We start from the raw sequence: 24480 nt of genomic DNA, 5'->3' as shown, positions 1-24480 counted from the left end.
CCAAGCCTGCTTTAATGTCAGACTGCTGCCACCCCTGTAGTTCTTGTCCAGTTTTATACTTGTTCTGCAAGTCCTGTGGTTGGGGAAGAAATTGCACGCAGAATTACTGAGCAGTCTCCCAGCTCTGAGGCTTATCCCCTGGATGATTTGAGAACATAAGTCACCAGGCGAAATGTCTCTTCCCTGTTGAATTTGAATTCCAGCTCTGCTTCCATTTGGGCTGCAGAGACCTCTTGTAAGGTACAGAATGTGTTAGGTAAGCCGGGGCTTCATTTGCAGAGCGCATTAGGCAGACAGTCTGCTGAAATTGAATTTAATTAAATTGCCTAGTGGTGGGAGGATTATGAGCGCTTTAATAGGAATGTTGCATCTTTGTTGAGCAGGCTATAGATGACACCCTGTCTGTTAACTGCCTTTCCTCCAGCTGCTATAAAACTAAGACACAGAGTTGGTTAACTGAAATCCTTTAATTAGTTGGTTTTCCTGCTCAATCGTTGCCCACTGTTCATATCATTTAGAATTTGTACTATCCCATATTTTTTCACAATGTTCCTTACTGGAAACTTTTCAAGATCGTGTACATTTTTCCCATGACGCGAGCCAGTATCTCAAAGAAACCTGGTGGTTAATGAGAAGCGGCAGTTTCTTACCATTCCTTCCTTTAGTCTCCTCTGTTCCTGTCTCTACCTGTCAGCAGCAAGGACCTCCAAGACCTTGATTCTAAGCATGGCCATTATCCCTAACTTCGGGGAGAGATGAACATCCGGCTCCCAGCATCAATGGTTCACCTTCTCGCAGTAACAAGGGCTATAACAAGCAACTGGCAGTTTAGCTTAGCAGGGGGTGAACACTTCAGCATGCCTTGGTGATGGAAATAAGCATGGAGATGTGCTCTGCTGGAGAGATGAGGCAGAGTGTCTATAACCTTTATTGCTCTCTTGAGTCTTTCATCTTTTCTTTTAGAAGAAACTACTCTTGTACAAGGGACGCGGGTGGCGCTGTGGGTTAAACCACAGAGCCTAGGACTTGCTTGATCAGAAGGTTGGCGGTTCGAATCCCCGCGACAGGGTGAGCTCCCGTTGCTCGGTCCCTGCTCCTGCCAACCTAGCAGTTCGAAAGCACGTCAGAGTGCTAGTAGATAAATAGGTACCGCTCCAGCGGGAAGGTAAACGGCGTTTCCGTGCGCTGCTCTGGTTCGCCAGAAGCGGCTTAGTCATGCTGGCCACATGACCTGGAAGCTGTACGCCGGCTCCCTCAGCCAATAAAGTGAGATGAGCGCCACAACCCCAGAATCGGTCATGACTGGACCTAATGGTCAGGGGTCCCTGTACCTTTACCTACGCTTGTACAGATTTGAGTTCACTAGGGGAAACACCTTCTCAAAGTTAAAACTCTGAAATTTAATTCATAATTAGATGCCCCACATGTGCACACAGTCCAGTGCATCTGGCGTATTCTTGAAGTCAATATATCATCTTCTGGTCAATCTGGTAATCTGTTGTTTTTTTAAAAAAAATCAAATGGGTACTTCATGGCAATTAGTCAGTAGTTGACTATGTATTAATTTCATTGCTGAATGCAAGCCCCACTAGGATGAGTCTCACCTAGGAACTTTGATTGGGAACTCCTGAGTTGATTCTACTGAAGGCAGGGCTTACATTTGCTGCTGAATTTAAACTTTGTGCCGGATGCAGGCCCGCTTTTACCAGGAACCTTTGCAGCCATGGCTTAATTCATGTGAAGGAAAAGAGGAAGAGCACCCCTTAGAGTGTGTGCCCAAAACTTCCTTTTGAAATTGAATTGCCTAGCTTCAAGGGATTTACCAGTAGGCGGTCCCATGCACCTGTCAAAAATGCTCCATGGAGAATTGGCCAGTTCTGGATTGGGCCTTCAGGCGGATCCAGTTCATCACCTCTGCTTTTATAGCAATTTGGAAAACTTGGATGGACTAATACTAGAAGGCTTTGTGTGTTTCTTTCCCCCCGGCAGGTTCTAATATTGAAAAATCAGTGAAAGACCTCCAACGGTGCACTGTGTCACTGGCTCGGTATCGTGTTGTAGTTAAAGAAGAAATGGATGCCTCCATTAAGAAAATGAAACAGGCCTTTGCAGAACTTCAGAGCTGGTATGCTAACACCTGCAGAGGCTGAATTATTCAGATATGAATAAGTTTAACATGTCTTGGAAAAAGGCAACCACTTTACTTTTAGGAGTGTTTTCCTTGGGGCCTGTCACTTGTAAGGTAGTCATGTAGGTAGTGTACATGGTCAAGTGTATCTTCTCATTGATGGTGGTTGTTTGGAAAGGCTGCCACCAGTAACTGAAGCTGGTGGTTGTCTTCATGTTACAAACCTGGCTACCAATCCAAGCTATTGGACCCTGAAACATCATATGACAGTTCTGCATTAAAGGCAGTCACAATCTCCTCCCATTGTTCCTTGAAGCCACTGAACTATGCATGTCTTGAAATGCCCACAACTGCAAGGAAAGCCCCCTTTTGGGGGAAGAGCTGAAGACGTGAAGCCCCTGATCTGTATGCCAATGGTTCCAGGTTTAAAAATCCCCTGTGAGGCCCTTGTTGCAATTGTGCACTCTGACGTGGTGAAGCATAACTAAATTGTGAAGGAATAGATATTTAATTCAGGGGTTGCCAGTGGGGCACCCATGGGCTCAGTGGTGCTCTTGAAGTCTTCCCCTGGTCAGATGGCAAAACATCTGAGCCCCTTGGTCAAAAGGTGGCGAGGGCAGTCACCTCTGTCTTCCTTGAAAAGCACACATTGCTGAAGGAGAAAGTTGGAAGAGTGACACTCTCTCCAGTTTCCTTTTTCAACTCATGTGCTTTCCAAGGCTCAAAATTCGCATGCACTTCCTCCCTGTCTCTCGGGTGAGTGGGCTCTTCCAGAGGGGAAAAGTGACTGAGGCAGTTACTGAGTTTTGCCCATAGTATTAGCATATTTCTGTAGTGGTTCCCCTTCTGTGGAATGCTCTCCCCAGGGAAGTTCAGCTGGTGCCTTCATTATACACCTTTAAGTGTCAGGGGGAAATGTTCCTCTTTGACTAGGCCTTTGGCTGATTGGCATCCAGTGCCCTTTTAAAATGTGTTGGGGAGGGGGGTTGGGTTGCTTTTGTTTTTATTATGTATTTCGTGTTTTTACATTGTGATTTTATGATGTAATCGCCCTGAGACCTGCGCTGTGGTCGAAACCACTGACCCTCTTGGGCTTGCCGATCGACAGGTCCGCGGTTCGAATCCCCTCAACAGGGTGAGCTCCCATTGCTCTGTCCCAGCTTCTGCCAACCTAGCAGTTCGAAAGCACACCAGTGCAAGTAGATGAATAGGTACCACTGTGGTGGGAAGGTAAAGGCATTTCCGTGCGCTCTGGCTTCTGTCACGGTGTTCCATTGCGCCAGAAGCAGTTTAGGCATGCTGGCCACATGACCCAGAAAGTTGTCTGTGGACAAACGCCGGCTCCCTCTGCCTGAAAGTGAGATGAGCACCACAACCCCATAGTCGCCTTTGACTGGACTTAACCGTCCAGGGGTCCTTTACTTTTACCTTTATAGGGCGGTATACAAATTTAATAAATAATAATAATCATTTGGTCAAGCATTATTTTCACCCATCAGTGCCCCTTTCTGTGGGTTATAATCTCTGCAAAATGAGAGCTCTAGTTTTGCTAGCTTAAAAAGTCCTCCCCTTGTAACAATTAATTCTTTGCTCTTTGACTCACACTTGCGTCACGTTCAGAAAGGTCAAAGACCCCAGTGTGGTTCAGCAGCCCGGCTCAGATAAGTCTGTGTGTCCCAGTTGCTATGGGAAGGGTGAGGGTGGAATCAGCAGAAACCAGGAAGTCTAGTTCCGTGACACAGGGATATATAGTGCCTGTTTGGAAGCAAGCCAGGGGAACCTCCTTCAATAAATGTCAAGTAGCGAAGGTTCCTGCAGGGAGGCTTTTGTACACAGGACTGATAAAACACTGAGCCTGGGGTCAGTTTGGCTCTACATTATAGCCAAGATTATTTGCCTTTTCCTTAAAACGCAGTGACGGGTCTGCTAGAAAGAATCTCTTCCACATTCCCTGTGGGTTTCAAGGAACAACTGTTGCACGGGTTGAAGTCAGTGCAGACAAATGAAATGCTTTTCTGTCCATTTCTGAGGAAACCAATTCATGTCACTATGTAAAGCAGGAAGGGTGTCACAGGAGCAACCGGTTTTGGAAGAATTTTAGTTTTAGATGCTGTGATGGTTGACACAGCAGAATTGTTCCTTAACACCACAGGAGTTGCAGTGGGTTTTAAAAAGATATTATATTGTCATATTGTCTTCCGTAAGACATACCAAGCAGAGGAACGAGAACAGAACACAATGCTAAGCTTTCTTTCAATAGATTTCCCTCCAGAGAACCAGCCTTCCTGTGGCAGACACAGTTGCCTTAGGCTGTGTGTGTGGTCCTTTGAGGTGCCATTTCAGATTATGGGGGCAACAGAATTTGCAGCAAAAGAATTAAGGCCACCTAGAACTGTAGAAAAGGGATGCAGGTGGCACTGTGGTTTAAACCACAGAGCCTAGGACTTGCCGATCAGAAAGTTGGTGGTTCAAATGTCTGCGACGGGGTGAGCTACCATTGTTCGGTCCCTGCTCCTGCCAACCTAGCAGTTTGAAAGCACGTCAAAGTGCAAGTAGATAAATAAGTACTGCTCTGGCGGGAAGGTAAATGGCGTTTCCGTGTGCTGCTCTGGTTTGCCAGAAGTGGCTTAGTCATGCTGGCCACATGACCCGGAAGCTGTACGGCGGCTCCCTCGGCCAATAAAGTGAGATGAGCGCTGCAACCCCAGAGTCGGTCACGACTGGACCTAATGGTCAGGGGTCCCTTTACCTTTAGAACTGTAGAACATTCTGAAGAATCAGAGCTTAAACCTCAAAGTCAAGGTTCTTCTGATTTCCAGGCAGTGAATTGATTGTTCGTGCCGTGTTTCTGTGCACTCAATAAAGTTATGTCACAAATTCTGGAAAGGGCTTGCAGTTTTCTGCTGCCATCTGTTGGCTCATTCTTTATACTGGTACATTCACATGCCTCTTGTCCCTGTTCTTTCTGCATAGGGTTTATAGCAGACTTGTTTTTTGTCCACAGTCTGACAATATACAGGCTATGAGTGTAAAAGGTTTGCCCCTCTCACCTCTATCTTTTATCGTCCTTTTTTCTAGTCTCATGGATCGAGAAGTAGCCCTTCTAGGTGAAATGGACAAAGTGAAAGCAGAAGCAAGTAAGTATTTTGTTTTGTTTTTAAAGAAATTGTGTTAATAGCATTTTTGTATGGAAATGCAGCGACTTAAAAACAAACAGTGAGCCAGACCTTCTCTCCAGCCCATTCCATGTCCCTTCCAAATATAAAATCCACTATCTCATAGGCAAAAATGGCATTAAATGAGTGAATTCTGAGTACAAATACCAAAGTCTTGCAGGTATGGGCAAAACTGCAGTTTCCACTGCTGTAACTAACCTGAGCAACAGGCCGAACAAGGGCTAGGGCACAGACAATGGGCAGGCAACCCACTGGAGTCTCATTTTTGGTGTGAGAACTTGATTATGAGACTTAATTCAATAAGGCTTGTCTATAAGAAGACTTCAGGAACACCTCAATAGCTCCATCAACAGTTGTGTCATCTGGGTGCATGGATCTTATTTTAAAGAACTAAATGGCTAGGCATAACATACCAAAGAAATTGCTTCCTCCCTGTGTCCCATTATAATGTCAAAGACAGGCGCATATATCGTACCTTTTGCATCCCCCCCCCCCATTGGAAAAGTAGCAGCTTCAGTGAGGTAACTATTTAGCAGGAAATCAATCCTGGGGGGGAAAGGGTTAACACCACTCCCAACCCTTGTCATTTCACGTACAAGCAAGATTGCATTAATGTACACAGTTGCTATTATTATTATTAGCGCTATTAGCATTTGATCCTATCCGTAGATCTCCAATATTGCATCATGTTTAGTCCTGAAAGCTCCAGTTTAACAAATGCAATTAGTCCAAGTCAGGGCAGAGTGTGTGGAAGCCTTCTAGGTGGATTCCTCATAACTATTGAACTCCTACTCCCTAGAGTTGGCCTTTTGGGGCTACGTACAGTTGGCGTTTTTAGCATCTGCTTTAATGTAGGTTTCAGTTTTGTTCATTAATTTGCTGCTTGCAATGAGCTGCTAATATCAGTGAGCCAGTGATTAGTATCACTGAGCTGGTTATGTAACTGCCTTGGGCATCATAACCGCTTGGTCTGCATTCCTTTACATTTCAGTGGACATCCTAAGCAGCCGGCAAAAGAAGGCAGAGGCGCTGAAGAAGATGACTGATGTGGCTGTCCGAATGTCCGAGGAGCAGTTGGTAGAGCTTAGAGCTGATATAAAGGTGAACCTTGGACTTCTGTGTGCTATGCTAGCCCTATTCTTACCATTAATCATGATTGTGGACTAAACAGCTGATGTAGAAGTCAGAGCAAAGTAGAGTCAGAAATAGTAACCATGTAGCCATAGCTTAATTCCCTGGTATCCTCCTGTTACAGGAGAATTGTAGCTGAATTTACCATATTTTTCGCTCTATAAGACACACCAGACCATAAGACGCACCTAGTTTTTGGAGGAGGAAAACAAGAAAAAAAATATTCTGAATCCCAGAAGCCAGAATAGCAGGAGGGATCGCTATGCAGCGAAAGCAGCGATCCCTCTTGCTGTTCTGGCTTCTGGGATAGCTGTGCAGCCTGCATTCACTCCATAAGACGCACACACATTTCCCCTTACTTTTTAGGAGGGAAAAAGTGAGTCTTATAGAGCAAAAAATACGGTATATTTTGCATGTAGGATGGCCCAGGCTCAGTCCATCGTACCGTTTTGTGTTAAGGAGTGCTCTTTCATACCTGAGCTGCGAAGAGTCTCTGGAAAATGTTTGACCTTGATAGGGTCAGGGTTGAGAGGACTAGGCTAGGCACTGGTCTTCCAACTGGTGGGTCACAGAATCATACAGTTGTAGAGTCGGAAGGGACCCCGAGGGTCATCTAGTCCTACCCCCTTCCTCGCAGGCAGGCATTTCAGCACATGGTTGCCCACCCAATTTAAAACCATACCAGGCCTTGCATAGCTTTGCTGATGTGCTAGCGGTTTTATTGCTGCACTGCTAGGAGTGGCCTAATTCGAGGTGGGTTGCAACAGGAGCACTACCACCATGCATATATATGGTAAAAGATTAAAAATTGGGCCCCAAAATACATGTCCTGGGTCTGAAAAGGTTGCATGGGGGGGGGGGAGAGACTTGGTATCCTCTTGAAACGTGTTACTGGAATTGTGCCGATGTTCACCTTGGTAGCGAAAGAACCTTTGAAAGAAGACATTCTTCATAAGGAATCTCTTCTTACTGATAGTCTCCGGAACCAGCTCTGAACAGGTGTGTCTCCAAGGGTGTCTGAAGTTCTAACTTTTTCCTCCATCTGAATAATAGAAAGAACCTCCAAGGTATTCCAGACTTCTGCCAATGCAGGAAATCCACTGCTACAATATCCCCAATCGGTGGCCATCTAGTCAAAGCTAAGGTTTCATTAAAAGTTCTCATTCTGATCTTTTTTTATTTCTAAAGAAAACCAAAATAAAGTGCTCAGATTAAATAAATGTATGTAAATTCATTTGCACTTCACTGGTGTTCAGCATCTCGTTTAGAGAGAAATTCCAGTCTAGACAAGAACCTTTCAGCTACCAAGCAGAAACCTTTGCCTGTGCTTTCTCTTTACATTTGTTCTCACGTTTGTTTTCTAAAAAGTAGAATAATCTATCTGATCATGGAGCATCAAGCATGCTTGCTTCAAACACATAGCTCCAATAAATGCTCTTTTTTTCCTACCACCAGAGGGCAGAACAAAGTTGCATAAACATCCCACTGAGCTCAAACACACTGTTCCACCAGCAAGACCATGCATAATTTTCATCTCATGTAAATTACCATTAATATAAGGTTACCAGACGTCCCCGTTTCCTGGGGACAGTCCCTGGATTTACAAATCAGTCCCCATACAAAATCCATTGAAGTTGAAAAGTGTTCATTGGAAAAAATCTGGTAACCTTGCATTAATGACACTGGAATGAATGTTTTGAAAACGCTTGCAGATAAATGGGATTTCCTTGCAATTGGAGGGCTTAGTTTTCTGCAGCTGTGTTGGTGAATCCGGAAGGTAGCATGTACCTTGGACACACTCTTGCAAGCTATGCCTTGGCAGATCTCTTGGCATCGGGGCCTCAGCTTGGCTCAAACCCTGAACATACTTAACAGAACGTCATTAATGGAACCTTAACATACCGGCATTTTCCTCTTTAGCACTTTGTTAGTGAGCGCAAATACGATGAAGATCTTGGAAGGGTGGCTCGTTTCACTTGTGACCTAGATGCACTCAAGAGGAGCATTGAATCTTTTGGACAAGGTGAGCCAACCCTGTGTGTGTGTGTGTGTGTGTGTGTGTGTGTGTGTGTAGTATAGATAAGTTCTTCCTCTCATTTCCAAAGCTATTATAAAAAGAAATAATTTTATGGTACCCTAAAGGTGTGACAATGCCATGTTTTGCTGTGACACCAAATTCAGCATTGTCTGTGCAGAGGAAGAGGGAATTGCTAAGTAAGGCTTTATTGGGGATTTGGACATTTCAAATTCAAACTTCTGTTCTGCCATTCATCTGTTTTTTGTCCTTGGGAGGTCATCTGCTTCAGAGCTCTGATGGTTGTACTAATGAAGTGGAAACAGGTGGGGGCTGCAACGAAATGTTGCAGTTCATTCTCCCTCCTAAAAGGAGGTGGGCTCCTGTTTTAGAATTAACCCCACGTAGCCATTCAACCTTTCCCCTCACTCCTTTCCTCTTGATGTATCGCTCCTTTTCCAATTGTTACTCTACATTCAGTGGCTAAATTCAGTCCCTATTGGACAATGCGTAATTTTTGCCACTTTAAGGTGTTTATCTTTTAAAGGGGGGGAAACTGTAAACCTTGGGATTTATGCAAGAATTGCTGCACTTTGGCTACAGTCCTGTGGCTGACCAACACTTGAGTTCCCTATTGGGAAAAGTTTGTAATATTACCACAAGGGTGCTGCAGGAATACAGAGAGAAGACTCCCCCCCCCAATGTAACATATCACCTTCGAATATGCAGCACTTTATCTCTCATTGTTGTCAAGAGGAGGTAAATTCTCCTTTGACTCTGTTATAGAAGATGTGTGCAGGGGATTCAGATTACGACAGCCTCCTCCTAAGAGCTTGCCTTGTGTTCTTATTTCAGTTTCGCACCCAAAGAACAGCTACTCCACCAGGTCACGGTGCAGCTCTATTGCCACGTCTGTGAGCAGCCCAGATGAGCCCAGTGCCGCAAGCACAGTATGTGCCTCTGTTTCTGCTCCGAGCCTTACGACGACCAATAAGAAACCACCACCCCCTGCAGAAGCCGCTGCAAATGCAACAAGCCGTCCATATCAGCCCTACCGTGAGGTAATGGATTAATGTTGCCTGATGTGGCTGCAACTGGCATGTGGGTGGACCATGAGTACGTTGCTTTGAATGGCCTTTGCTTGTAGTGTAAGAACGAGTGGCTGCAGCCCCTCTTGTTTATATCTCAGCTTTGCATTCGCTGCCAGCCTTGCAACATGGAGGCTACCACAAAAGGCCAGACTACCAAAGCCCTGGGCTCCTTGTGGCCCAGAAAGGGCTATGGCTCTGTGTCTCTCCCACTCTTTTTCTGCATGCATTCATGCACCCTAAACGGCTTTTTAGCAGGCCATGAGTAGAGGGAGCTATGCTTCCTCATGGCTATGAATAAACAAGGCAGTTGTGCTGTGGTGCAGGGGTTCCCCCCACCATGGTTGCCAAATTTCATTGGGATGGTCTGTGGTGTATCTGAAAAAATACAATTAACAATCATACAGCATCTAGCTGCATTGCAATTGCTACAAAAGGCCTTAAGGTGGTCCACCAAGACCCTCAGTGGTTTTCAGGTGGTCCGTGGGGGGGAAAGTTTAGGAACCACTGAATAGGCTGGGGCATGTGGAAGTCGTCATCTTAATTTCCCATGGGCAACCTTTTTCCTGTATGCTGGACTGATCGGAAGAGGTTTGCCTTTATTGTGTCCATTTGCGTGAAAATTTAAAAATATGCTTAAATCTATATTCCCTGAAAATAGAATGAAAATCTGTTAGTACAGTGGTACCTCTGGTTTCGTACTTAATTCGTTCCGGAGGTCCGTTCTTAACCTGAAACTGTTCTTAACCTGAAGCACCTCTTTAGCTAATTGGGCCTCCCGCTGCTGCCGCGCTGCCGCACGATTTCTATTCTTATCCTGAAGCAAAGTTCTTAACCCAAGGTATTATTTCTGGGTTAGCGGAGTCTGTAACCTGAAGCGTATGTAACCCGAGGTACCACTGTAACTAGAAAGTATATCCAATATAAAATGCTCTCTTCCATTTTTTTATATATTGTACAAATATGCTCAAGTGATGCCTTGCAGGTTTAAAGATGTGCTTGTCATCACTAATATCTTTTTTTAAAAAAATTAACTTGACCCTAGTTGTCTAAATGCTCTAACTCCGTTAATAGATGTGGGAGTGGGCACTGTCCTTTTTGAACCACTCCTAAAACAGGAGCCTGGCAAGACATTCTTGTTATACTGATTTAGTGGCGGAATATCCTTGGTGATTGTGTGTCTTGGCTCTTTGCTGAATGTGGCAAAACCTGCCGGCTGCCATAGCTACTGCTCACAGTATTCCTCCCTTTCTTTCCGTTTTAGGGTTTCCAGGGTAATAGAAGATCTGGTCAAGGTTACAGGGCCCAAGGGCAACGCCAAAATGGGCCCCCACACCCCAATTCAAATCGGTACCGAAGCGGGCCTTGGTACCAGTCCAACTCCAGGTCCCGGCCACCTCCTGGAAACGCAAACAGCCTCAGCCAGACTTACTCCACAGGAACCAATGGAACTGGTGCTGAGCCTGGTGTGCCAGCCCCAACTGCACAGTCCCATTCGGGCACACTCAGCAAAGAAGCCAAGGCTCTGCCGCAGCGGAAACCTAGGTCAAGCCAATATGAGGCGGCCAATTCCTGAAGAGCACGAACTCTCTGCCACTTCCCAAAACTGGATGACGAGATTGTAGGACACACCTAGCTAGAGATATTAACAAAGGAACGTTTACACTTGCTGCCCCCTTTGCCACTTTTCTCTTCCTTTAATCATTCCTTTCTGGGAAAAGCGGCTCCCTAGCGCTTCTCCTGCCCTTGCTTTCTGCCACGTGACATGGGTCAGGCTTTAGTGGAAAATGCACACATGATCTCCAGGCATGGCCTTGGCAAACCTCACTGCTGCCACCTCCTTTGCACTCTCTGGCTCCTCTTATTCTGGTGCCGTCCTTAAACATGGGCAGACTTTCAGCCCTAGAAGCAAAAAATTAAAAAGGGGGGATGTCTTCCAAGAACCCCAGCCCAAAAGCTTTTGCTCTCCCCTCGCCCTCCCTGAATGCTGCTAGCCAGGCCTTACTCCTAACAGCAAAACTCTTCATGCTGGCAATGAGACAAATTGCTGTGAATTGTGAGACCAAGATGAGTGATCCTAATGGGAGGAGCCATTAAGAGAGACTGCTGGGATGGTTATTTTCTTTTTACATCTTATCTAAATACTACATTTGGGGGAACTGGGCTTGTATCTCTCTCTCACTAGAGAATGGAGAGGTCCAGTCCTCCTGAGAGAAGCATCATTTTGACTGTACGTCATGCGTACATTTAGATGTCCCCTACTTTTAATGTTTGGTGAGGGATGGGAGGTTTAATTTGCTCCCGGTCAGGATCCCATCGTCTGATCCTAAACTAAATTTCTAGCAATTTAATTAGCAGTGCTAATCCTAGGTGATTGCAAGTTCCAATAAAAATTGCTACGGTCTTTCTCTATCCTTGTATAAATAAAAATGACGTACATGTTTAAAAGACGGCGAGTCTCTAGTTTGTGCTGTTATTTCTTGTAATTAAAGAGAGTTTGTGGTGATGTGGGCTGATCAGATGAGTTCAGAGTATGTCAGATCTAATTTCTAAAGCGTTTAGCAAGTGGAACTGGTATAGTTCTGGCTAGCTTGTGTAATCTTAAGTTCTCTGTACAGCTGTGACCAGTAAGACAAAATGGAAAATTTATTTGAGACACCCGATGGATAATACAAACAGCTTAGTCTTGACTTCAGGCTTGGCTTTGCAGGCCAAAGGGAAATAGCAGAAGAAAGATAAGAGGCTTTCGGAAGGTAGAAAAAATGCTGTCAAAAGTGTTCAAAGCACATCTTGGTAAACCATTATGACCATGTGATGTATTTAGCTTCATACCCAAAATAGAAGACTTTGAAAAATGGTAACTTGTCTGAGGGCAACCGCTGAGTTTTATAACAGAAGAGAAATTTGAACTAGGGACTTTCTGGCTAAGAGATTGAGCTCTTAGGCATGACTTCCCTACTGTTATTATCAATTTAACTTGTCTAAATAATTGTTCTCATTGGACAAGCATTAATAAATTGTGGTGTGTTCCAGAAGCACAGAACTGCGTAGGTTAGAATAGGATGGGGGCAATAAATGGCAAAGCAGTTCATTTAGAAAAGCATCACTATTACATCAACAAAATATCACAGCTATTTGAAATGAAAGTTCTCTCCTGTTTCTCAAACCTTCCAATCAACCAGAGGGCAACAACATCTACCTGGTTGCAGACTGAAGCGTTTACAACAACGAAAAGGATATTCAAACACACCAAGGCGAATCAAGTACATTAGAGGCATGGGTAGTAGTGAGAAATGAGTGAGGGCAGCGTGTATTTTCATCTTTCATTGCTTGGAGCACATTCACTTTCTGTCTTGGAAGCTTAATCAAGCGCACCTCAGCTACTTGGTTTGAGAAGATGGGTGTTGGAACATAGGCAACAGATGTAGGGAACCTTTGTCCCTCCAGATATTGGCGAACTACAACTCTCAGCCAGTGGCATTGGCATCGCTAGCTAGGGCTGATGGAAGTTGTAGTTCAGCAACAACTGGAGGGACAAAGCCACTAATCTAGGTTGCAGGATTAACCATTGCAAACATGATACAGTTCTGTTGGCTCGAAAGTGTGTAGTGGTTAGAATAGAATGCATGTTTGTTTTCCATATCCTTGAGTACTGAGTGTATTTGCTTCTTTTTGCTGGTGTTCACCAATGGATCTAAGTGCCAACGGTGCTATCAAGGAATCCAAGCTCTGCATTCAAATCCTGCTTGCAGCTTCATGCCATCTCAAAATGTGATTCATTTTTTAGCTTTTTTTTTTAATCCTTTCTCCTAGTGCAGTGTTCAACTTGTAAGGGGAGAGGGGGAGCTAAGAGCAGGTGACCTCCTAGAATTCAGCAGCAGAAAATTCATGTTTTACAGAGCTTAGAGCAAGCGAGCTTATCCTGATTTTCCCAGTGAAGCCTTTTGGTTGTCCCCTGCCGTATATAAGCCACACATTTGAAAGTAAAAGAGATCCACTGACTCGCTTATTAGGAAGATGCTATGAGAAAGGTGTTTTCCTCAGCGAATATAATCCCTGGAGTAGCTTGTTTTGGTTTAGCTTTATATAATTAGGAATATACTTAAGCTGAAATGAAAAATGAAGTACGTGGAAAGAAGTCTTATCCGTAAACAAAGCCTTCAGCTTTGTGAAGTGGATTTGAATAATCTTCGTCTTACAAATGCCTTGAAAATTTACTCCTCTGGTGAGCCTAAGCGTTCTTAATTGGCGGCATTTTGGCAAATACCAGGTTTCCATTTCTCCTAGTCCTCTATTCCCCCTGCACCCATACCGCTGTCTCTGCTGCTGGCCTGCTGCTTGCCCACAGCAGGTGTAGAGGGTAGAATAACCTGCTGTACAGAGATGAATGAATTAACTCTTAGGTCCTGTGCCAAAAGTTTGCAGGAAAGCATCCAAATACGCTCCCACTGCAGCACAAACTGTTGATCACCATTTTTCTTATAACTTGCCCTTTCTCAAAAAGAAAAAAGAGCTTAGAGTGGCTAACGAAATTCTTAGAAAGACGGTGACAAAATGAGCAGGGAGCATGCCTATGTTTCTGTAGCATTGTTCAGTTTTTTAAATGAAAAACGTTTTAAGTCTTCCTGATCTTGGAAGTCCTGAGGGTGGTTTCTCAGAAGTTTGCACCACGTGCTGGAGAGGCAATTTATTTTTCAAGTTAAACCCTAGGAGGAGGAGCTTGCCTCTATTTGTGTAAATGACTGCAGAGGAAAATGAAATGAAAAAACAATTGCCTGTGTGTGTATATATCTCTCCCAACCCCACCCCACCCAATGTTATGCACATAGCTTTATTGAACAGTGGCAATGGACAATATGCAGCAGTTGGGCTTCCCTTTTATAGTGGTCAGCCATGAAATAGTGAAATTGGAACTATAGAGTTGGAAGGGGCACCGAGAATCATCTAGTTAAGGAGTTACCCAAATAATGGTTCTCAATAGATACCATTGCGTTAAGGTCAGTGTGTGTACTTAAATCTTTTGGGGAAGACTCCAAAATTGTTGAGCTTTTGTTAGACAAAAACCCCAAAGTCGTCGTCCCCCCCCCCAAAAAAAATGTGATTTTTTTCAATTGACTTGCCTAAGATCCAGGACAAGGCGCCACATTTCGGAAGTTCCCTCCAGGCGGCAATTCTGCCTTTGAAATCTTTGAAATACTCTTGGTACTGATTGCCAATCAGCCGCACTGACAGATACGGCACTTTCCTTGTGGGCTAAGAGCTAGGAGATCTGCAGAGGAGAAAGCTGGGATTGCAGATGAAGCTGCCTGCAACTTCTCCCCTTCAATGGGCAAGTACTGTATTTTTTGCTCTATAAGACGCACCTTTCCCCCTCCAAAAATTAAGGGGAAATGTGTGTGCGTCTTATGGAGCGAATGCAGGTTCCATGGCTTCAGTGAAAGCAACGCGAAGCCTCCGAAGTGCAGAGGGAGCGCTCCCTCCGCGCTCCCGAGGCTTCGCGTTGCTTTTGCTGAAGCCTGGAGAGCGAGAGGGGTCGGTGCACACCGATCCCTCTTGCTCTCCTGGCTTTGCTTTGCTGGAGAGGCGCTGCAAAGCTTTCCCTCTCTGTGCAGCGCCCCTTCAGCGAAGCGGGAGGAGAAATGGAAGGGGCTCTGTTTCTCCTGTCACTTCGCTGAAGGGGCGCTGCGCAGAGAGGGAGACGATTTTTTTTCTTGTTCTCCCCCTCTAAAACCGGGTGCGCCCTATAGAGCGGAAAATACGGTGATAAGTGAGTGGTAATAGGGCGGAGGTGATTGTGCATCCGAGTGCAGGAAAGGGTAGCTGGGCTTGAGGGATGCAGAACGAGAAAGCACCAGGCTGACATCACCTCTCTGGTTCCTCATCAACTCATAAGGACTGTCAGTTGTAGCTTACTACTCATAATAGCTCCCATCCTCCTTGTCCCCACGGGCAACTGGGTTGCTAATCAACATGCACAGAAGCAAGGGTTCCTATCCTCTTCTCTCCCCCCCCCCCCCGGCTATGCAAACCCACCAGCAAAGGTTTCCCCCAGTGAGGAAGCCCATTGCTCCTTGGTAATAATTGGGAAGATTCCCCTTCATGGATCACTGCCTTGCCGTGGCAAAGGGGCTTGAATAACTCAGAGAAGCTATGAGCTATGCCGTGCAGGGCCACCCAAGATGGGCAGGTCATAGTGGAGAGTTTTGACCAAACGTGAACCACCTGGAGCAGGAACCGGCAAGCTACTCCAGTATCCCTGCCAAGAAAACTCCATGGACAAAGGCAACAGGCATAACCTTTTAATGAGGGTGAAAGAGGAGAGCGCAAAATATGCTCAACATCAAAAAAACGAAGATCATGGCCACTGGTCCCATCACCTCCTGGCAAATAGAAGGGGAAGAAATGGAGGCAGTGAGAGATTTTACTTTCTTGGGCTCCCTGATCACTGCAGATGGTGACCAGCCACGAAATTAAAAGACGCCTGCTCCGTGGGAGAAAGGCAATGGCAAACCTAGACAGCAGCTTAAAAAGCAGAGACATCACCTTACCAACAAAGGTCTGTATAGTTAAAGCCATGGTTTCCCCAGTAGTGATGTATGGAAGTGAGAGCTGGACCATAAAGAAGGCTGATCGCTGAAGAATTGATGCTTTTGAATTATGGTGCTGGAGGAGACTCTTGAGAGTCCCATGGCCTGCAAGAAGATCAAACCTATCCACTCTGACCAGTTCAAAACGGTCTAGAGCAGTACTGACCAACTTGGTCCGGTTTCTACCAGTCTCAACCTGTTCCAACTGGCTTGGACCGGTTCAAACCAGCTTCGACCGGTTCAAACCGGTCTGGACCAGTTCCAACTAATCTAGACCAGTCCCAACATGCTTGGACCGGTTCAAACTGGCTTGGACAGGTTCCAAACAGCTTGGATAGGTTCAGATGTCTGGACCAGTACCAACTAATCTAGACCCGTTCCAACCAGCTTCGACCGCTTCAAACTGGCTTCAACCAGTTTGAACTGGTCTGGACCGGTTCCAACTAGTCTAGACCAGTTCCAACCTGCTTGGACTGATTCAAACCGGCTTGGACAGGTTCCAAACAGCTTGGACCGGTTGAGACCTTCTGGACCAGTTCCAACTAGTCTAGACTGGTTCCAACCTTCTTGGCCCGCTCAAACCAGCTTCAACCAGTACAAACCTGCCTGGACTGGTTCAAACCGGTCTGGGCTGGTTCCAACTGGCTTCGACCGGTTCTAACCGGCCTGAACCGGTTCCAACCGGTCTAGACCAGTTCCAACCAGCTTGAACCAGTTCAAACCAGCTTCGACCGGTTCTAACCGGTGGAGACCGGTTCCAACCAGCTTGAACCGGTTCAAACCTGCTGCAACCGGTTCTAACCGGTCTGAACCAGTTCCAACCGGATGAGACCAGTTCCAACCAGCTTCAACCGGTTCAAACCAGCTTCGACCGGTTCTAACCGGTTTGATCCGGTTTGATCCGGTTCCAACCAGCTTGAACCGGTTCAAACCAGCTGCGACCGGTTCTAACTGGTCTGAACCAGTTCCAGCTGGTCTAGACCGGTTCCAACCAGCTTGAACCGGTTCAAACCGGCTTTGACCAGTTCAAACCGGATTTGACCGGTTCTAACCAGTCTGAACCAGTTCCAACTGGTTTAGACCGGTTCAAACCGGCTTTGACCGGTTCAAACTGGATTTGACCGGTTCTAACCAGTCTGAACCAGTTCCAACTGGTTTAGACCGGTTCCAACCAGCTTCAACCGGTTCAAACCATCTTTGACTGGTTCTAACTGGTTTTGACAGTTTCCAACTGGTTTCAACTGGTTCCAACCGGTCTGAACCGATTCTAACCCGTCTAGACCAGTTCCAACCAGCTTGGCCTGCCCAAACCGATTTCAACCGGTACAAACCTGCTGTGATGGCCTGGGAATCTGATTCAGAATCTGAACCTGAGGAGTCCCAGCCTGCACAGGAGTCCCTGCCTGAAGGGCCTGCACCTGTGCCAGATCCTCAGGAGCAAACACCAGATGTATCCACTCTGGCTCCAGAGGTGTTTGAGGGCCCATTGCCTTCAGGTGCGCCTCTCCCAGCCCTGTCAGGGGAAAGTGAAGCTGCCCTTGGGTCCAGTAACCCTCTAGCCTCTTCTGAGCTGCAAAGGCTCAGGGCAGAGAGGCGGGGGGAACTAAGTTCTCTGAGGATGAGTGCTCACCTTAAGGCCAGGAGAGGCGAGTCACCTGTGGGCCGGGACCGCCCCTGGCCTCAGAGGAGATAAAGGCCAGTCAGCCCAGTCCCAGGTTGCGGGAGCAACGTCGTTGGAAACCTGTTTCTGCCAGCACCCAGACCTGTTCTTCCAGAGTTCCCGTCCACACCCGGCTTCTTGCTTTGGACCCCGCTTCGCCGGTTCCAACCAGCTTGGACCGGTTCAAACCAGCTTCGACCAGTTCTAACCAGTTTGAACCAGTTCTAACCAGTCTGAACCAGTTCCAACTGGTTTAGACCGGTTCCAACCAGCTTAAACCGGTTCTAACCGGCTACGACCGGTTCTAACCGGCCTGAACTGGTTCTAACCGGTCTGAACCAGTTCCAACCGGTGTAGACCGGTTCCAACTGGTCTGAACCAGTTCAAACGGGTCTGAACCGGTTCAAACTGGCTTCGACCGGTTCCAACCGGTCTGAACCAGTTCTAACCACTCTGAACCAGGTCCAACTGGTTTAGACCGCTTCCAACCAGCTTAAACCGGTTCCAACCAGCTTCAACTGGTTCATACCGGCTTTGACCGGTTCAAACCGGCTTCGGCCAGTTCTAAGCGGTCTGAACCAGTTCCAACCGGTTTAGACCGGTTCCAACAGCTTGAACCGGTTCAAACTGGCTACAACTGGTTCTAACCGGTCTGAGCCGGTTCTAACCAGTTTGAACCAGTTCCAACCGGTCTAGACCGGTTCAAAACAGCTTGGACCGGTTCAAACCGGCTTCGACTGTTTCAAACCAGCTTTGAGCTGTTCAAACCGACTTCGACTGGTTCTAACCAGTCTGAACCAGTTCCAACTGGTCTAAACCGGTTCCAACCAGCTCGGACCGGTTCCAACCAGTTCAAACTGGTTCCAACTGGCTCAGACAAGCTCTAACCGGTCTGAACTGGTTCCAACCGGCTCGGACCAGTTTCAACCGGTCTGGACCAGCTCAGACAAGCTCCAACTGGCCTAGATCTGTTCCAACCAGCCAATACCTGTTTCAACCGGTCTGATCCGGTTTCAACTGGCTCGGACCAGCTCCAACCAGTCTGAATTGGTTCCAACCGGCCGGGACCTGTTCCAACTGGCCTTGACCTTTTCCAACTGGCTTGGACCTGTTCCAACCAGTCTGCATCGGTTCCAGCTGGCCTGGACCCCTTCCAACCGGTCTGAACCGGTTCCAATTGGCTCAAACCAGCTCCAACCGGTCTCAACCGGTTCCAACCAGCTCAGACCAGTTCCAATCGGTCTGAACCAGTTCCAACCGGCTCAGACCAGCTCCAACCGGTCTGAACCGTTTGCAACTGGCCTGGACCTGTTCCAACCAGTCTGCATCTTTTCTAACTGGCCAGGACCTGTTTCAACTGGCCTGGACCTTTTCCAAATGGCTTCGACCCATTCCAACCAGTCTGGGCTGGTTCCAACCAGTCTGAACCGGTTCCAACCGGCTTGGACCAGCTCCAACCAGTCTGAACCAGTTCCAACCGGCTTGGACTGGTTCTGACAGGGCTGGGCTGGTTCTAACTGGCCGGGACCCATTCCAACCGGTATGGGCCGGTTCCAACCAACTCAGACCAGTTCCAACCGACTCGGACCAGTTCCAACCAGTCTGAACCAGTTCCAACTGGCTCGGATCAGCTCCAACCGGTCTGAACCAGTTCCAAGCGGCTCAGACCTGTTCCAACTGGCCTAGGCCTGTTCCAATCAGTCTGCACCTGTTCCAACCGGTCTGGGCCAGTTCCAACTGGTCTGAACCAGTTCCAACCGGCTTGGAGTTGCTCCAACTGGTCTGAACCAGTTTCAACCAGCCTGGAGCTTTTCCAACTGGCTTAGACCCATTCCAACCGGTCTGGGCCAGTTCCAACCGGTCTGGGCTGGTTCTAATCGGACTAGTCCTGTTCCAACCAGCTCGGGCCAGTTCCAACCAGTGTTGGCTAGTTCCAATTGGCCTAGACCTATTCCAACCGGCCTGGACCTTTTCCAACTGGCTTTGACCTGTTCCAGCTGGTCTGGGCTGGTTCCAATCGGTCTGGACTGGTTCCAACCAGCTTGGGCCACTTCCAACTGGTCTGAATCGGTTTCAACCGGTCTGGTCTGGTTCCAACCAGACTAGTTCTGTTCCAACCAGCTTGAGCCAGTTCCAACCAGTGTGGGCCAGTTCCAACCGGTCTTGGTCAGTTCCAACCGGCTTGGACTGGTTGGAACCGGCCTGGACCTGTTCCAACTGGCTTTGACCTGTTCCAACCAGCTTGAGCCAGTTCCAACTGGTCTGAACCGGTTGGAAAAAAACCACATCTGGGAGGCATCCCGTTGAGCTAGATAGACCATTTGTCTGACTCGGTGTATAAGGCAACTTCCTATGTTCCTGTGCTGATAGTTCAACTATATTAGAAATCATTATTAGCATTACTTTTGTGTGAGAATACAACCAAGCGAACATTCTCACTTCCCCAAGGAGTTGCAGACAAGTAAAGTGTGCCACAGGCAACCCAAACATATTCCCTTGTTTCCTGATCAGTTGTGGAATTGAGTCATCTGTCTATATTGGGCAGTGTATTTGCTTTCCAACTTTGTAGAATTGTGCATTTAGCCAGAAGTGTTACATAAGAAGCTGGATCCCTTTTTTCCGTTTAGAAAGCCACAGGAATATAAACCAGAATCACTGAAATGAAAGTTTTCCAATATGGTAAAATGCATGGAAACAGCCCTGTAGCGAGTGAAGTGTTATTATTTAGAAGAGGCGTCATTTGCTGCAACCCCGGTGCTGGTTGCTGTTAAGATGGCTAACCATAATTAGAGACACTGGACCTCAATTGTGTTTTGATCATTAAAGTAAACAGTTTTAAATTATTTCATAACAAACTGTGACCTTATACGCACGTCACACTAAGCCACATTTATGTGTGGCTTTTTTTTCATTTACAACAAGGAAGGGGGAAATTCTTTTTGAAAGATGTCTAAAAGAGCTTAGAAGTTGGAGGAAAAGATGTAGGTTCTGACATTCTAGTCACTGGCCAATCAGACTTATGCTTAACTTGAACCCAGGCAGGGAATTGTAGGTGTACAAGTATGGTTCCACTGGGAGAAAACTCCTGCTATGGCGTGGAGTGAATGAACACTAAATTAAAGAGCCAGTTTTTGTTGCGATCTATCATAACATGTAAGGGACGCGGGTGGCGCTGTGGGTTAAACTACAGAGCCTAGGATTCGCCAATCAGAAGGTCGGCGGTTCGAATCCCCGCAACGGGGTGAGCTCCCGTTGCTCGGTCCCTGCTCCTGCCAACCTAGCAGTTCGAAAGCACGTCAAAGTGCAAGTAGATAAATAGGTACCACTCCGGCGGGAAGGTAAACGGCGTTTCCGTGCGCTGCTCTGGTTCGCCAGAAGCGTCTTAGTCATGCTGGCCACATGACCTGGAAGCTGTACGCCGGCTCCCTCGGCCAATAAAGCGAGATGAGCGCCGCAACCCCAGAGTCGGCCACGAGTGGACCTAATGGTCAGGGGTCCCTTTACCCTTTACCTTTATCATAACATGAAGTGTTGAGGAGAACAGTTCAATGGCAGAGCACATGCCCTGCAGTATGCTTGTCACAGAGCTAAAATTCTCAAACTTTGGTTCCCAGGATTCCTTGATGCGAGGGGGAAGCTAAAATGAGAGAAGTGTGGGTGCAGAAACCTCTGACGTTTTTATCTGTCAGCTTGACTGTAGAAAGTAAGACTCCCATCTGTTGCTCCACCCACTTTCCCCCCGGCCTTCCTCGCTCACTCGCATGCAGCACCTAAGGGAATATGGCTGGGGTGGGGAGAGTCCCCCTGCTTTAAGGTGCCATGAAAGTCGGTTACGCTGCAAAAACCTAAGCAGGCGACCCCTCCAAAATCCATTGTTAACAGTTCTGCAGCAGCTTTTCCTGTTCCACTCCTTTTGCAATCCTTTTTATACAGTACACACAAACACACACACACACACACACAGAGAGAGAGAGAGAGAGAGAGAGAGAGAGAGAGAGAGAGAGAGAGAGACTTTCCACCTGCTGCAACAAGTAGCATACTTTCATTTTACCCCACAGTAGTAGGTGGGCAAATGGGGTAGGGACAAGCCCCGCTGTCACATTATTAAAGGTAAAGGGACCCCTGACCATTAGGTCCAGTCGTGGCCGACTCTGGGGTTGTGGCGCTCATTTCGCTTTACTGGCCGAGGGAGCTGGCATCCAGCTTCCAGTTCATGTGGCCAGCATGACTAAGCCGCTTCTGGCAAACCAGAGCAGTGCACGGAAACTCCATTTACCTTCCCTCCGGAGTGATACCTGTTTATCTACTTGCACTTTGACGTGCTTTTGAACTGCTAGGTTGGCAGGAGCAGGGACCGAGCAACCGGAGCTCACCCCGTCGCGGGGATTCAAACCACCGACCTTTTGATTGGCAAGTCCTAGGCTCTGTGGTTTAACCCACAGCGCCACCCGTGTCCCGTCACATTATTGCACACTTTTAAAAAAGCAAACTTCCTTGATATGTGTTCCATTGCACAGACAATAATATCTTAAGTAGGTTTAAAGAACACAAACCATTCACATAAGAATTTGAGTGAATAGAAGTCTCGTAACTAGCATTTAATCATATACCGTAACAGCATGTTGAAAAGATCAAAGGTGTGTGGTGTGTTTTGTTTTTTCTTCCTTTCAAAGCAGTAAGCAGAACTCATTAATTTGATGCAGACTGTACCTTCTGGAACGAAAGGTGAGGGGTGAATTTGGGTTTCCCTTTTAAAGAGACGTGTCCCACCGTTTTGTACTTAATTTCAAAATGTCAGCAGATAAGAGGTTACTTACTTTATTTCACTGTTAAGATTTAGACTCTGTCCTCCAAGCCTATTTTCAGGATTGCTTGTAATGAAGCGTTAAACACAGTAAAAACTCATACACAAAGGCTAAGAATAAGCTTATCTGTACAAAAGCAGACTAAAAATAACAGCCACTGAATATTTTGGTGTTTTGTTTTGTTTTTATAAAAGAGGGCATTCCTAAAGCCACAAGTTCTGCATATCCAGGGAGGGTTTGAATATGCTCATCAATATATGACCTTTTAAACAGGGTGGAGTATTGTTTTTGTTTGTTACTGTGGCATGCATTTTTTGTGCTTTTGTGTTGCAAACTGCCCTGTGCTCCTTGAATGAAAGGCGGTATAGAAATTTAATAAATGAATAAAATAACGTAAATATACCAAGGAGCTCAGAACAACAGCTAGCCCTGTGAGCTAGGTGTGACTGCAAGTACGGGGCTTCCTCAAAATCACACTGTGTGCTTAATTCCTAAGTGGGCATTAAAACCTGGCTTTCCAGTTTCCCGTTTTTTTCACCGGCATGCATTTGCACTGTATTTCTGAATACCAGTTGCTAGAAACCACAGGAGGGCAGAGGGTTTCCCACAGACAGGCACTTGTGAATACAGGATGCTGAGCTACAGGGGCGTCTTACCCATAGAGGCTAGTGGCACGGGGCACCGGGGCGCCAAGTTCTGGAGGGCGCCAGGGCAGAGGCGGAGGCTGGACGTGGCGCCTCCTGGCATCAGCTCGCTGCCCTCGCCCGCTTCCGCCATGCTGCGCCAAAGCAGTGCCGCGCCCAGAGCCTCCGTCTGCCGTGGCCACTGCAGCACGAAGCAGCCAGCTGAGCCAAGAGGCACTGCATTCAGCCTCTGCCTGTTCCCCGCCAGAGGAGCTGCCCTCCAGCCGCTGCCCGCCTCCTCCAGCCCCGCCGGCAGCACTGTCCTCCCTAAAAATCTGGGAAACACAGGGGGGCTACAGAAGGAGCTTTGCACCACACGCAAGATATGCTTAAGACGGCCCTGCTTAGCTGGATTGGCTAGGGGCCTGATCCTACAGGCCTCTTCTCATGTTCTTATGCCACAGACAAGTCCCTATTTGGTAAACTCCTGTCCCTATTTTATCCCTTGCTTGTTGGACTATTGTTAATGTTGCTAACATTACAATTCATCGTTGTCTAGGTGCCTTTTCCGGCAGGGTCCTTAAATGTTGAACCTCTGGGAGGGGGAGCCGCCACACCTTGATTCTAGTGTGCACCCACCTATGTGAATGTGTGTGTAAGCCCAGACCCTCCAAGGGTCCCTATTTTCCAGGGACAGTCCCAGATTTAGAGAAGCTGTCCTGGTTTCTGATTTGAATCATAGAATCATAGAATCATAGAGTTGGAAGAGACCACAAGGGCCATCAAGTCCAACCCCCTGCCAAGCAGGAAACACCATCAGAGCACTCCTGACATATGGTTGTCAAGCCTCTGCTTAAAGACCTCCAAAGTAGGAGACTCCACCACACTCCTTGGCAGCAAATTCCACTGTCGAACAGCTCTTACTGTCAGGAAGTTCTCTTAATGTTTAGGTGGAATCTTCTTTCTTGTAGTTTGGATCCATTGCTCCATGTCCGCTTCTCTGGAGCAGCAGAAAACAACCTTTCTCCCTCCTCTATGTGACATCCTTTTATATATTTGAACATGGCTATCATATCACCCCTTAACCTCCTCTTCTCCAGGCTAAACATGCCCAGCTCCCTTAGCCGTTCCTCATAAGGCATCGTTTCCAGGCCTTTGACCATTTTGGTTGCCCTCCTCTGGACACGTTCCAGTTTGTCAGTGTCCTTCTTAAATTGTGGTGCCCAGAACTGGATTCTGGAATGTTCCACTTTTCCTTAAGACGCCCC

General features: G+C 46.9%; 1 protein-coding gene across 3 annotated transcripts in view; it reads left to right on the top strand.

Moving 5' to 3' along the window:
- Window positions 1-11987, top strand: part of SPATS2 (spermatogenesis associated serine rich 2) — a 47044-nt gene extending 35057 nt beyond the window's left edge. For all 3 annotated transcript variants that reach the window (XM_083490116.1, XM_083490117.1, XM_083490118.1), the window contains exons 8-13: window positions 1990-2125; window positions 5207-5265; window positions 6296-6405; window positions 8356-8458; window positions 9305-9510; window positions 10802-11987. In XM_083490116.1, the coding sequence (XP_083346242.1) occupies window positions 1990-2125; window positions 5207-5265; window positions 6296-6405; window positions 8356-8458; window positions 9305-9510; window positions 10802-11113 (926 nt within the window). In that variant the 3' untranslated portion in view covers window positions 11114-11987. The remainder of the gene's footprint in view (window positions 1-1989; window positions 2126-5206; window positions 5266-6295; window positions 6406-8355; window positions 8459-9304; window positions 9511-10801) is intronic.
- The last annotated feature ends 12493 nt before the right edge of the window (window positions 11988-24480 follow it).

Source organism: Podarcis liolepis (assembly GCF_965112155.1).
Source record: "Podarcis liolepis genome assembly, chromosome: 2".
Lineage (NCBI taxonomy): Eukaryota > Metazoa > Chordata > Lepidosauria > Squamata > Lacertidae > Podarcis > Podarcis liolepis.
The sequence above is the reverse complement of the archived record's forward strand: the minus strand, read 5'-3'. Positions and strand labels throughout refer to the sequence as shown.